A 14,562-nucleotide genomic window follows, 5' to 3' on the forward strand; every position below is an offset into this window, starting at 1 on the left:
TTCATATGAATATTCCCTAATCAGCTGTTTTTCTGGGATTTTGCATTTTAACTTCGTGGTTCATATAGAAGGAAATGGTCGCAATGTAACAGCGCGAAGCTTTCACGATTAGGAAGTGTGTAAATAAAACCATTTTTTTATGAAGAGCCTGTTTGTAAGATGCCCTTTACTTTAGTTTGACTCATCTTGCCTGGATCTCCTCCTCTGTGTGACAGTGTGGATCCCACCAGGCTGCTACTCACCTTCAACGTGTCTGTCAACCTGGGTGACAAATATCACAAGAACACGGCGCTGCACTGGGCCGTGCTGGCCGGCAACACCACCGTCATCAGCCTGCTGCTGGACGCCAACGCTAACGTCGATGCACAGAACATCAAGGTAAGCCACGGTTCTCTGTGAACCAGCGTCTCCCTGTAAGCATGCCAGGCTGTTAGCCAGGATGGCAGCCTCTTCTGGATCTTCTTTCAGTGCGCACACAGCTAAAATATGTCTTTTAAATGTATGCAGCAGCTGTTCTTTTTATTATTTTTCAGGGCGAAACACCACTGGATCTTGCCAAGCAAAGGAAGAACGTTTGGATGATCAATCACTTACAGGAAGCACGGCAGGCCAAAGGCTACGACAGCCCGTCCTACCTGAAGAGACTGAAGATGGACAAGGTAGAAACAGACATGGTTACGCTAGCCAGAAACCAAGCGCAGAGGCTTTGTAAATAAGTGAAAGGCACAACATCAATGCTACACAAAAAACGATTATCATTATGTAGCAGTCCAAGTCGCATTTGAAGAATAAAATCAGGTCCAGCTGTCTAAACTTTGCCATTAAAGCTCTTTCATCTTTTCATTTCCAACAGACATGCTCAGACCAGCCTGCTCAGGCTTAGCCTCTTTCTGCACTGCCACAGCATGTCTGCAGTTGCCAGAGAGTCAGATCTGTTATGATGCGTCATCATGGTCATTCACTTCCATCGTGATAAAGAACCTTTTTCTGATCAAAGTCTGAGCTTGACTGAGCCTGAATGCTTGAATGTGGGATGTGTTAAGTGGGCGTTAAAGCCAGAGTGACCTATGTCTGTGGTTAATAATTCCCACTCTCATAGAAGATACAGACTTTTTTCCCCTTTCTCTCAAGAGATTTTTTAGAACAGTAGTTATTAACAGTGCTTAAAATTCTGTTTGAACTCTGCTTTCATTTTTCTGTTTCCATCTTTCTGTCTGTCTCCCTGGATACTCTTAGCTAATTAAGGTAAATTAGACAGAAATCTAGAACACAAACAAACTGAATATGTTTATAGATTTGAGAAGTAGAAGATAAACTCACCATCCCATTTTGGGGTGTCCACATTAGTGCAGCCTTTAGTTTCAGGCTGTGTGCTGTAGTGAGCTTTAGTTGTAGGTTTAGTTGTGGAATGCAGCTAAATTGATTAAATTGCTGCTTGAAATTGAGATATTTGCCATGGAAACCTTTTTTTTTTTTACCTTCTGGTCTAAAAAGCTTTAAAGTTATGGAAAATATCAATGGAGATTAAAAAAATCTGGTCAGGCTATCAATATGGATTCATTACGCAACCCAGGATCAAAAGGTCTTGTGCATTTTTGTCAACATCAACTATCAAGGAGAGGGTCAAAGGACTTACAGCTTTGAGTGGTATAAACAGACAGTTAATTGAAAAATACACTTTGAAATCATGGCATCTGTCAGAAAAGTCAAACTTACCATTTCTCCCTCCCCCTCATTGTCCTGTCCACGTGTCTCTGCTCCTCCAGGAGTTCAGGCAGAAGGTGATGCTGGGAACGCCCTTCGTGGTCATCTGGTTAGTTGGTTTCATCGCTGACCTGGACATCGACTCCTGGCTGATAAAGGGCGTCATGTACGCCGGTGTCTGGGTTGCAGTGCAGTTCCTCTCCAAGTATGTCTCAATCACAACAGTACAGAGATTACTAAAGAGATTATTACATCATATTTAGCACATTTGTTATCATTAGGTAATTTTGTGCATTTAAATGTTGGTTGATTAGATCTCAAGTGTAGCAGTTGAACTGGAGTTCACATGAGGTGGATTTAAGAGAAAAAGTCTAACTGTTTTTTTTTTTTTTGCTCATAAATGTTTCTGTTGTGCTTTTAGTTTTTCACACCACAGGAAACATTGTTAGCTGCCAAAAGATTCGCACTCAGTCAAACACCTGACAAGGATGTGTCATTTTTAATAATCAGATAGAAATGTGTGTTGCACTAGGATGAGGAAAAATCTGTCTGTAGAGTTTAGTGTGACCATCGCGCACACCCAAGTGTCGTCACACTGCACATGAACAGAACAGAATCACAACTTGACACAGATTCATCTCTGTCTCATCCTTTTTCAAACGCTCGGCCCCTTCTCCATACACACAGACACTATGTTACTCATTGTTTGATCCCCATTACCACCACCATCTGGGCCTGTTGGTAGGATTCACTGTGCCTTGCAGTTAGCTCTCTGGCTACAATAACATTCATCATCCATGGTGTCAGCTTCATATTTACTGACAATCTTGGAATTCTTACTTGGTTTAACAAATAGTCGTGTGAGTAAATGCTGTTGAGTCAAGCTGCAGTTTGTCATCAGCTAATGGCTTCGTGTATTTTTGCAGCTGTTTGACTGCAGCACAGAGAGATGAAGCGTCATACTTCCTTGAGTCCATATGTGGTCAAAAGAGCAGGGTTAAATGTGTCATTCAGTCTAGCAACAGTGAATGCATCACGCTGATGTGTTAAAAGTTTGCACAAATAGCATTCATGGAAAGTGTAGTGAGGTAGTGCCGCCTACTGCTAAACAGCTTCTCTTCTCTCTCTGTAGGGCTTTTTTTGACCACTCCATGCACAGCGCTCTCCCTCTGGGAATCTACCTGGCGACCAAGTTTTGGATGTACACCACCTGGTTTTATTGGTTCTGGAATGATATCCTTTTGGTTTTTCGTGGACTCCACACTACCCAATGCACAAAATATCAAAGGAACTGAAATTAGAGCACCAAGACAGCCTGCCTTTACAGGTCATGCTCACTGAGAACATATTCAGGAAGATGAAATTAGCAATTTTTGTAAGAAGGGTAAAAACAAAGCTCAGTAAAACTGGAAACCTGATAGGTCATCACTGTGACATTGTTGACAGTGACAAAAGAGGAGTAAATGGGAGTGATTCAAACAGCTGTCTAAAGCCAAAAAACAGAAATGTAATAAAATAATGTCGATGCTTTCATGGTCTGGAGTTAAAAACACTTCTAGAAACACTTTCTGTGATGAGCCGCTGTGCGAGGACATCAGTCTTTACTCTCTCTGAGGAAAATTTAGTATCACTCACAATATCTGTGCAAAAAAAGTGTAAAAACTGTTTTCGGAGCAGAAAGCTGTGATATTATTTGGAGATGGTCTCAAACAGAAAACTTTCAATGAACGGTTATGTTGAATTAACTCGTGTGTAGTTTTGGACTTTAGCTGATTTAAGAGTCTTTTGCAGAGAGAGAGACTTGCAATGTGGGGATTCAGTGTTTGACTCTGCTTTATTATCAGCACTGTGGCTGCTGCTTTGAACAAGCACTAAAAGATTTAAAAAATTGTCTCTGAGGATTCAGCTTGACGAATTCCTCAGCATCAACTGCTGATCTATTTGTTAAAAAAGGCGATCAGTTAGCTTCTTGTGAAGCTCTTTTCAGCCCACCGCTGTCATATTTTTCTTGGACTTGTGTGTGTGACACATCATTTAACTGTAAAAATTATTGTCCACATTTTTGGGGTTAGTTCACTTATATGTTAAAGCAGTATCTTTAATCTTGATTTACGGATAAGTCATGCTACAAAGACCCTTTCATGAATCAGTCATAAATACGAGTACATGTTTTGTAAATGTGATTGCTGGGTGTGGAGAATCTTGTACAGGGTGGGCCATTTGTATGGATACACCGTAATAAAATGGGAATGGTTGGTGATATTAAAGTCCTGTTTGTGGCACATTAGTATATGTGAGGGGGCAAACTCCTCCAGATGGGCGGTGACCATGGTGGCCATTTAGAAGTCGGCCATCTTGGATACAACTTTTGTTTCTTCAATAGGAAGAGGGCCATGTGACGCATCAAACTTATTGGTAATGTCAGAAGAAAAACAATGGTGTGCTTGCTTTCAACGTAACTTTATTCTTTCATGAGTTATTTACAAGTTTCTGACCACTTATAAAATGTGTTCAGTGTGCTGCCCATTGTGTTGGATTGTCAATGCAACCCTCTTCTCCCACTCTTCACACACTGATAGCAACACTGCAGGAGAAATGCCAGCACAGGCATCCAGTATCCGTAGTTTCAGGTGCTGCACATCTCGTATCTTCACACCATAGACAATTGCCTTCAGCTGACCCCAAAGATAAAAGTCTAAGTGGGTCAGATCTGGAGACCTTGGGGCCATTCAACTGGCCCACGACGACCAATCCACTTTCCAGGAAACTGTTCATCTAGGAATGCTCGGACCTGGCACCCATAATGTGGTGGTGCACCATCTTGCTGGAAAAACTCAGGGAACGTGCCAGCTTCAGTGCAGAAAGAGGGAAACACATCATCATGTAGCAATTTCAAACATCCAGTGGCCTTGAGGTTTCCATTGATGAAGAATGGACCCACTATCGTTGTACCCCATATACCACACCAAACCATCACTTTTGTTGTTCCAACAGTCTTGGAGGGATCCATCCAATGTGGGTTAGTGTCAGACCAATAGCGGTGGTTTTGTTTGTTAACTTCACCATTCACATAAAAGTTTGCCTCATCACTGAACAAAATCTGATGTTTCTTCATTAGTGACAGTTTTCTTGCGTCCACATTTTGGCAAATCCAACACTGAACCAGTTTCACGAAACTTAGCAAGCAGTTTGCTGACTGTAGCATGGGAGGTGGGTGGTCTCGTAGGGTGTCTTGCATTGAAATCTGCTGCAATGACCCGGTTACTGCGTTCACCGGATATCAACACGATTTCGGTCCGCTCCTCACGTGTTAACCTCTTCGACATGTCAATGGCTGTGAACAAAGAGTAACCTGTAAATAACTCATTAAAGAATAAAGTTACGTTGAAACCAAGCACACCATTGTTTTTCTTGTGACATTACCAATAAGTTTGATGTGTCACATGGCCCTCTTCCTATTGAAAAAACAAAAGTTGTATCCAAGATGGCCGACTTCTAAATGGCCACCATGGTCACCACCCATCTGGAGGAGTTTGCCCCCTCACATATACTAATGTGCCACAAACAGGACTTTAATATCACCAACCATTCCCATGTTATTACGGTGTATCCATATAAATGGCCCACCCTGTAGAATAAAGCTTATACTTTTGGCAGACGCTAACTAAAGATTAGCAGGAAAATTGCTTGTGTGAGCAGGTTACAGAGCAGTAAGTTGGAATAAAGGTGCGGTCAGAGGAGAGAGATGTTTATGCAAAGAGCAGAAGGAGCTGATTGAAAATACATGAAACAAGTGGAACCATGAAGCTCGAGCGTGTCTAAATGAAGGAGCTCTTTAGTTTTCTGCAGCTGTGTTAATATTTGTGAGAGCGTGTAGTGTAGCAGCTGGTAGGTGAAGGCTAACAGAGCGAGTGCCTGTTGCTCCCAGCACTGCTGCTTTTTTTTTTAAATCAGTGAAAGAATTGGCTTTCTGTTCCGAAGCTGCTTATTACAGGAAATGAAAGCAGAGGTCTCGTTTGTGGACGGCATTTAATTTTCTGCCTCGTTGCTCCCCTAATGGGAAGCGAGAGCAGGATACCTTTGGCCTGAGTTTGTTGAAAAAGATAACGCTGCTCTGAAGATCGTTTTGGTTATTTTTTTTAAATGCTGCTGGTGTCCTCGGCAGATTTCTCACGCATGTTTGGTGCACTTCGATTGCATTGACCATATATTGCTGAGACAGCTCTATTAGAGCAGCAGACAAGCTCTTGAGCTGCCAGCTTAGCATGTGTGCATTCATCTTGAAAAAGAGCAAAGGTTTGCTGGTGATACATTGTGTTTGCACATGAATCATTTACCAAAATAAGCCCTTTGAAAGATTTCAGATTTAACCATAAATCTGCATGCAGTGAGAGGTCTCTTCTGCTTATTCAGTTGAAGGGCATGCTGATTCATGTCCCAGAGTGTGTAGGCAGGTCAGCTTTTCTTGTGCAGCGCTGCAGAGTGTGGCATGTCTGCTGGAAACCGGTCAGCCTGTCACCCAGTTGTCAAGTCGACTGCTTGTTTTATACATTAGTACTCAGAATGTTTCTAATCTCATTTATGGAAATGAAGTGGTGTGCTCTCGACAACACTGGGTGGCTGTAGCTCAGGTGGTAGAGCAGATCAGCTACTAACCGGAAGGCTGGTGGTTCGATCCCAAATATCCTTGGGCAAGATACTAACCCCATGTTGCTCTGTGTATGAATGTTAGACAGTAAGCACTTAACAGTTTAGAAAAAGTGCTTGTGTGAATGGGTGTGATTGGGTGAAGGAATTGTATAAAGTTGTATGAAGCGCTTTGAGTGCTCAGAGTAGATGAGCGCTATATAAGAACAAGTCCATTTACCATCATTTATAACTAGAACTTAATGATAAATGTAATGTCACTGTTTACACTCCTGCATAGCAACAGCAGGAGACACAGAAAGGTTTTAAGTAAGCATTTCTCTGATGCTGTTAGCTAAAAGAAAATTAAGATTAAGGATGAGCTGGATGTATTGTTTGCCCACATGTGTAAAAGTGTTTAAAGCTACTCAAAGCATCTCTCGAATGTTTTCTCTAAAGCTTGCCATAAGCGCTTGCTGCTATAAGAGACTAACAGCCACAGTTTTAGCCACTCTTTCCTGGACTTTCTAACAATTTCATTGTGTTCAGTCTTTTTAATGCACAAAAAGAGGTACAAGTAGACATTCATCTCCATATTTGAGGAAGAAAGTTTAATGAAAGCAGGCTTCAAAATAAACCAGATCAACCATAAAGTCCATTTAGTGTGACATTTTTGTGTTACTAGAGGCAGAAAATAGCAGCTGATATACAGTATATCAATGTGAAAATGTCATATTTCCATCATGTCTTCACTCCACTGACTGCATGTCTTGCTTCACCCAGCTCTTATTCCTGTTATTTATGCAACTGTGGTGGACGGAGATCAATTCAGATTTTCCAAAAAATGAGTTTAACATCGATGGGTGACTCATCTCGTCCCTCACCCATATGCTTGTCAGAAAGTTGTTCCAGCTCTATCTAGCACTTTGTTTAAGGCATACTCGAATGTCCTCTTTGTATTCTCCAGACTGTGCTGTCAGGGGAGGCATTGGCTTACCCTCTCTGACCCTGCAGGGCCCGGTTAAACAAATTGCGCACTGAGGCCCTGCACTGGAGGTTGGACGACTCCCCAGCTTCATGCATGCCTGCAGCTCAGATGGACTTGTTTTGAACTTTGACGTCCCACCACCCCCACCCACCTGATGCTGTGGGGAAATCCACAGATTCACACAGACTTGTAATAAGCAGGCAGTCAAAATATTAATGACCAGAATTGGACAGAAAGAGTTTGACAGACACGTTGCACACCTTTCTTCTTCCTCCCAGGTTTAAACTAAGAGTTCTGACCCACTTTCTGCCGTTGTGAGTCCATTATTGTTCTCAGGCCTGCTGTTGAAATGGGATCAAGTGACGTGGGTGGAGCTCTGTAAGAGCACGTTTAAGTCTTTTCCAGACTTGGATCATATTTCCCTCAGTACTAAGAAGGAAAAGAAGGGAAGACATTTCTCCTAAGTGGGTTTCAAGCAGGTGAATGTCTGAAAATGGTTCAAATATGGCATTGAAATGGAAGGAGAGTATAGAGACTTCATGCAGATTTTTGTTTATAATCAGTATGACTATGCACCATTTATCCTGCACTTGCTTAATTATACATCCTCTGCATGCTGTCATTAGTGACATGTATGACTCTGTGTCAGCTGCCTTTCCACCGCCGAGGCCTTCTAAAGAAAAATGGCTGCTGTGGGGACATGCTGACCATCACTCCCCAAGGAAGCATTGAGACCCATTTGTCTGAGGATTGGCATTGATCACCGGCCCCTCTTCAGCATCTCCACTAGTCATTGAGTTAGTAGACCAATTATGTGGTTCAGAGAGTGTTTAACTTAGCGGGTCATCTGAGCGGGCGCAGTATCAGCACCCAGGTCTTTACAGAGACACTTATGAAGATCAATGCGCTCTAAGGGATGTATAGGCCTCTATCACTTAGTCAGTGCAGTCATGAAGGTGCTGGAGGGTTTTTCTCACCAACAAAAACCACAGTGGTCATAGTGCTTCTTCATAGCTGCTTACAATAGTGATTTGCTGCTGATCTCTGTTATCCTGAACCCTTATTGCCGCTTCAGTGTTGTCAGTTAGGAGGTTTGGTGTAACCTGTCACGTCTCTTTTTTACATGCAGCTTTTTTTGACAGAAGATTCCAGAGTTAAGCATGAAATGTTTGTGTGCATCCTCTGTGTCCAACACTTAATTTTTTTTAAAAAGGATCAGGTTGTGCAACTGTAGCCACTATTTGAGTCAGAAGATGATACAGCTTAGATGGTTACAATAAACATGTGCTTTTTTTGAAGGCCAGTAAAAAGGCCAAGCTCTCTCTTCTGGTTAAAAGGCCTAGCTTGTGGCTAGAACTGCCTGTTCTCTGTTCGGTCCATATTTCATGTACCAACTTTTGGATCAATTGCAAATTAAATTATTGTTTTTCAGTGAAGTTTGAGATTTTGAAATAGGGGATTCTGACCAAGCCAGGGGGTAGTTCTGACTGAGAAACTGAGCAATGCTCGCACAGCGGTGAATTTTCACCCACAGCATGTCAGCTGAAAATTCACCGCTACTTTATTGCTTTAGTGTAAACAGAAAATGATTTGGACCATAAACTATTTAGGAAAATCTTTATTAAGGTCATAAGGTCATTCTCTGCACTTAAGTATGTTTTTACAGCCAGAAGAGTCGCCCCCTGCTGGCCTCTAGAAAGAATGTAGGCACTTTTGAAAGTGCAATAGTTCTGTGATGTATCCTGGCGACTTTGCTGATGCTTTGACTTTTCCGGGCATCAGTGTGAGGCTCACATGAAATCCTTGATACATATTAAATATCCTTCAGGCGTTCAGGCTCCTCTCTGCTCATTTTCAGGTTCAGATCTTGGTAGATGGCTACATACCTGCACAACTCCAAGTGTTCCCATCAGCCTCAGTGCAGCTGTGGTCATGAAGTTAACTAATTTTACCAGATATTAGTGGCGCCATCATATAGTAGTATACACCTTAACCCAACAACCAAACGATCCTGTGTTTGGTCCCGGGTGGTGACAGATCTCTTGGAGGTTATGGCAGGAAGGGCATCTGCCAAATCAAACACGGTGGTCCACCCTCTGTGGTGACCCCCTGTGAATAAAGGAACAGCCAAAAGAAGCTTTCTTTCTAGTCAGCAGTTACTGTAAACTAAGATGTTGAACAAATAGTTAGCAAAACTATGTTATTGGTTATAGAATCTCTTCTTTCTGGATGCCTTAACAGACTGATACTTTATTGTGGAAATCAGCTAAATACCAAATCTAGGATCCCTGTACGTTTGGATTATAGTACACTTGAGTTAGAATCAGTTCAGATGTTTCAATTTCCCGAATATGATCTCAGCACATAAATGCAACACATTTGCCACCTTTTAGAAGGATCACCGTGATGTTGAGCACAGTTAATGTGCTGTTGATGGGCATCACAGTCACTAGTGTGAGGCCAGTTACACCAATTAAACCAGCTGCTATGAAAGAGTGTTTATATCTATAGACTGAAAATCACGTGGCTGTAGTTTGTTGAATCACTTTCTGCTTCATGCTTTAGTGTTGGTCTGAATTTTCTGGTACTTTTTCACATCTGCATGTCACTCCAGGTTTTTCTCAGACACAGAGGTGAGTATTTGGCAGTTTGGACTTCACAGTGTGACTCTGCTGTTTTCTCTGGGATTCAGCTGAGTCATGCACACCTGCAAAGCTGACTTAGACTGCAGCCAAAAGCTGGCACAGCGCACACTGTCTACGGGTAAACACAGGACCGTGAAACAGGCTGCTGATTTGCGTATTCGCCGAGGAATAGAGCATCTCTGTTATGATGAACTGGCCTTACATGCTCTTAGATGGATGTGTTAACTCAGTTATGTAATAACTCTGATTCTCTGTGAAATACATTAACTGTTTAAATCAGAAGCTGCTACGAGCTGCTTTGACAGGCTGACGCTCCCTCTTTAGCTTGGGTGGGTGGAGATGAGACAGAGCTGCTCCCTGCGTCACAGTTCACCTCGTAGTCAAGCTGCTATGACGAGAGAAAGTCTAACTCAAGCTGCCGTCAGTGTAGTAACACTTCCTGAAGCAACAGATCGGGCCGGGTGTTTCTATTCTCTTGCACAATAATGCAGTAGTTTCCAGGGAAAGTAAATTCCACGCTGCTTCTCTTATAACTCAGGAATGTGAAACATTCCCAGCTTAGAATGGGTTTCAAACAGTTTGCTGATAAAGTGTTACATCTCCAACAAGATAAATGTGTCTAGACGTGGCTGAAGCACGATGCTGTTTCTTATCGCCTTGCATCGGCCACCGGGGCTGTTACACTGGTTTAAACCGAGGAGCTCACCGTTAAAGTAACAAATGGAATCCTGTCTTCTTCCTTGACCTCATGCACATCTCCCCTTTGCCACCGTCCACGTGCCCTTCCTCATTAACACCCTGGCTCTGTTCTACAACTTTGGTAAATCCTGGAAGTCTGATCCAGGAATCATCAAAGCATCCGAGGAGCAGAAGAAAAAGGTAAAACCTGTTAATTTTTCGGGGGTGTATTTCACAGAGAGGCTGTTCTTGTTTTGACGTGTTGGTGTATGCTGGCATGAGGGCTAATGTCTCTCTTCCTCTCATTATCACACACTAATAGGAGACAACAGAGGCTCTTCTTGTTATCGGGCCCCACATCCCCATCCTGTGATTGATGAGAGCTAAATTTACCCTGCATTGTTAGCACAGTGCAGCGGCTGGGCAGTCACCTCAGAACGAAGGCTACGGAGCCCTCTGTTCCCTGTGGAGGATCCCCGTCCAACTCTTGCTGTCCTTTGATGTCGAATTTTGGATTTATTTACTTTGAGATTTGTTGTTAAAGCAAGCTGATAAAACACAAGAGGAACAACATTAGCTAACGCAGGAACTGGGCCGTAAAAAGAAAGGCATTGAAATTGAATTGAGATCTTAAATTCATACAAGCCTTTGTCCCAATTCACTGTGAGTCAGCCAAGCTTCCAGTGTGAGCTTTCAGCTTCAGCTTGGTCTTGTGTTGCAATGCCAAAGATGAATTTCTAGGGTTTTCATTCTCTCTCTCTTTCTCTTTTTTTTTTTTAACCTCCCCAGACAATTGTGGAGCTTGCAGAGACAGGCAGCCTGGATCTGAGCATATTCTGCAGCACCTGTTTGGTAAAACTCTTTTGTTTGTTTGTTTTTGCCCCCAAGCATCTGTAACTTCCAGCAAAACAGATAACGCTAAAGACGTATCATTTGTTTTTCCCCGCAGATACGGAAGCCCATTCGGTCCAAACACTGCGCCGTGTGCAACCGCTGCATTGCCAAGTTTGACCACCACTGTCCCTGGGTGGGGAACTGTGTGGGTACGTTAAGAACCAGCACTGCAGATTTACGAGGATCACAACAGCACACGCACTTCCAAAGAGCTCATGTTTTTCCTCCCCACATTCACAGCTGTCTTTTTTCATTGTGTTTTATAAAAGCTACAGCGAAGCTGTTCTGACTGAAGGCTCTGCTTTCAATTTACTCTGCTGCCGCACAACAGAGAGGCAAATTAGTGTATATAGGTTTTTACTGCCACGTCGGGGAACACTAGCAGGGCCGTAGTGTAGATCGCCTTAAGGTTAGAGTTAATGCACAGCCACTAAGACAAATAAACAAGCAGGTAATAATTTGTCATAGAAAGTAAAGAACCTGTAAAAACAAAGAGTCGAGGCAACAATGACGAATGGTTTAATGACAGGGTGCAGGAAATGAAGAGGAGCACAAAGCAAACCAGCCTTAAAATGAAGTGCTAATGGGAAGTATGTGTGCTGAGGATTGTGGTGTGAAAGCAGTGTGTAGATAATAGGGGAAGGAAGGCGTGGCAGAGGGCTTGTAACACTTTGAAAGCATGCGGTCAGAATGAAGCTTTGAAAGTGAGGAAACAGTCTGAACAAACAGCAGGTCCCTCCTCCTGACAGTCCTCTCAGCCTGCTGGCACCACAGAGCTCATAAACCCAGTCAATACAATTATATACACTGAACTGAATATTACTAATATTAAAATATTGTATTTTTACCCAGAAACTGCTGCGCAACTGTAGCGTAACAAATCATACAACATGCCTGCATACCCCCAAGTTAATGAATGTTTTCCTGCACAATAAAACTGGGTCCTTAAATCCTGAAGTGAAAGAATTCAATATTTTGATTAAACAAATGTAACCAGTAATGTCAAGCTCTGCTTTTGGCCCCATCTCTCTGAACACTGGAATAGTTATTTAAGGTTATTTTAAAGCCTGTCCTACTCAAATATGTGATTCTCATGGACATTTCATGCACAGACACTCAGGATGGTATACATGTAGGTTGAAAATGTATAAAAGCAATCAGATGATGCACCGTGTCTCTGCTGGTCCATCCATCCACATTTTAAAGTTGTTAAGAAGTATTTTAACAACATTTAACTTGTTAAAACCTGCAGATATGTGTGCAAAACCTTCAGTAAAAATGTAGCTGAACTTCAAGAGAAAAGGATGAACAGCTGATATTTTTTGTGTAGCACATGCCAAAGTTTCCTTGATCTCTGTAGAGAGTCAGAGTCCAGTATTTGGCAAAAGTCTGGGTTAGAGTTGATGTCAAGACTGTTATCTACAGAGATACAGTCCATCTTCATTTCAGAGAGAGTCAAGTGGATCAGAATGCTCTTTATTGTCCAGCACAGCACGAGTCCAACCAGGAACTTGATGCTCGGAGAAGAAAGAGAGCTTAACCTGGAGCACAGGAAGTGCGGGTGAAAGTAAAGGTGCAGGTTTGGGGAAGAACAGAGCCACGTGTGCATGAGCAGCGATTATTCGAGTGACAGGGCAGAGTTTTAAGGGAGAAGCTCAAATCAAGTAATCATGTTCTTAACTTGAAGCACTGCATTAATGAATGATGGGAATTACTTCTGCATTTCTCTGTTGTCTAACCTTCAGTTCTGTTCAAACAATTAAACTGAGAACTGGACGTGTATCGCTGTGACATTAGGACACTTGCTTCTTGTGTACAGGAAGTGGGAATCACCGCTACTTCATGGGTTACCTCTTCTTCCTGCTCTGCATGATCTGCTGGATGATGTACGGCTGTATCTCCTGTAAGCAGAACATACCGCTTTTAAAAATGTTGCTCATTTCTCACGCCGCTCCTGTTTCTCTGCTAACGCCTTTGATTCTCCCTCGCTCCTCCCCCAATCAGACTGGAGGATCCACTGCGCCACCAGTTACGCCAAGGATGGTTTCTGGCTCTATCTGACACAGATCGCCTCCTGCTCCCCTTGGATGTTCTGGATGTTCCTCAACAGTGTCTTCCACTTCATGTGGGTGGCCGTGCTCATCATGTGTCAGCTCTATCAGGTACGAGTTTACGCCAAGTTTACATCGGAAAAAGCAGAGAGGTGTTGTTGTGATATAAGTGAGAACAGCTGTAATCGCTTTGACTCTCAGTAGCGAGTTACGTGCTACATTGCGGCTCACCTCTTTGCTCTGACATCTTGTAGATCGCCGCTCTCGGAATCACCACCAACGAGAGGATGAACGCTCGGAGATACAAGCACTTTAAAGTTACAGCCACCTCCATCGAGAGCCCCTTTAAGTAAGCGACCTTCATTCTCACCAGCTCACTGAAGCTGCAGCTGAGGTTAAACCATTGTCTCATCCAGCTTTGGAGCAGAGGATGCTTCTGCACAGTGAGGGGAAAATGGAGTTTGTGGTTTTCTTACATTCTTAAAAGTTTAACGACACCAACTTCTCCCAGCGGTGTTGTCTTTTTTAAACTCACTTCAGTGTAAGCATCATTTTAAATATTATTTCCAAAGAAACTATTGAGGGTGAGAAACACAATTTTTTAAGTCAAAAAGTGAAAAACAAGAAAACAGAAGCAGGTTTTTTCTATTTAGTGATTTCTTTCTAAAATGGAATATTAGCAGCTGTTCAGGTCAGTTTCTCGGCTTTGAATTTCCTCAAAAAGTAAATGGTAAATGGTAAATGGCCTGTATTTATATAGCGCTTTACTAGTCCCTAAGGACCCCAAAGCGCTTTACATATCCAGTCATCCACCCATTCACACACACATTCACACACTGGTGATGGCAAGCTACATTGTAGCCACAGCCACCCTGGGGCGCACTGACAGAGGCGAGGCTGCCGGACACTGGCGCCACCGGGGCCCTCTGACCACCACCAGTAGGCAACGGGTGAAGTGTCTTGCCCAAGGACACAA

At 42.8% G+C, this 14,562-nt stretch overlaps 2 protein-coding genes across 2 annotated transcripts in view; both read left to right on the forward strand.

The window, feature by feature from the left end:
- LOC147309449 (serine/threonine-protein kinase pim-2-like) overlaps positions 1-14,562 on the forward strand; it is a 581,324-nt gene that overhangs the window by 404,018 nt on the left and 162,744 nt on the right. The window lies entirely within an intron of this gene.
- Positions 1-14,562, forward strand: part of zdhhc17 (zDHHC palmitoyltransferase 17) — a 35,699-nt gene that overhangs the window by 17,685 nt on the left and 3,452 nt on the right. The window contains exons 7-16 of the mRNA XM_086270302.1: positions 216-378; positions 534-659; positions 1,767-1,909; positions 2,837-2,937; positions 10,718-10,842; positions 11,431-11,493; positions 11,591-11,684; positions 13,355-13,438; positions 13,540-13,697; positions 13,841-13,935. Of these exons, the coding sequence (XP_086126428.1) occupies positions 216-378; positions 534-659; positions 1,767-1,909; positions 2,837-2,937; positions 10,718-10,842; positions 11,431-11,493; positions 11,591-11,684; positions 13,355-13,438; positions 13,540-13,697; positions 13,841-13,935 (1,152 nt within the window). The remainder of the gene's footprint in view (positions 1-215; positions 379-533; positions 660-1,766; positions 1,910-2,836; positions 2,938-10,717; positions 10,843-11,430; positions 11,494-11,590; positions 11,685-13,354; positions 13,439-13,539; positions 13,698-13,840; positions 13,936-14,562) is intronic.

This window comes from Aulonocara sp. 'chitande type north' Nkhata Bay, linkage group LG17, assembly GCF_057382095.1.
Source record: "Aulonocara sp. 'chitande type north' Nkhata Bay isolate Kocher_YH1m ecotype deep benthic linkage group LG17, A_spYH_male_GT1.1, whole genome shotgun sequence".
NCBI classification, from domain to species: domain Eukaryota; kingdom Metazoa; phylum Chordata; class Actinopteri; order Cichliformes; family Cichlidae; genus Aulonocara; species Aulonocara sp. 'chitande type north' Nkhata Bay.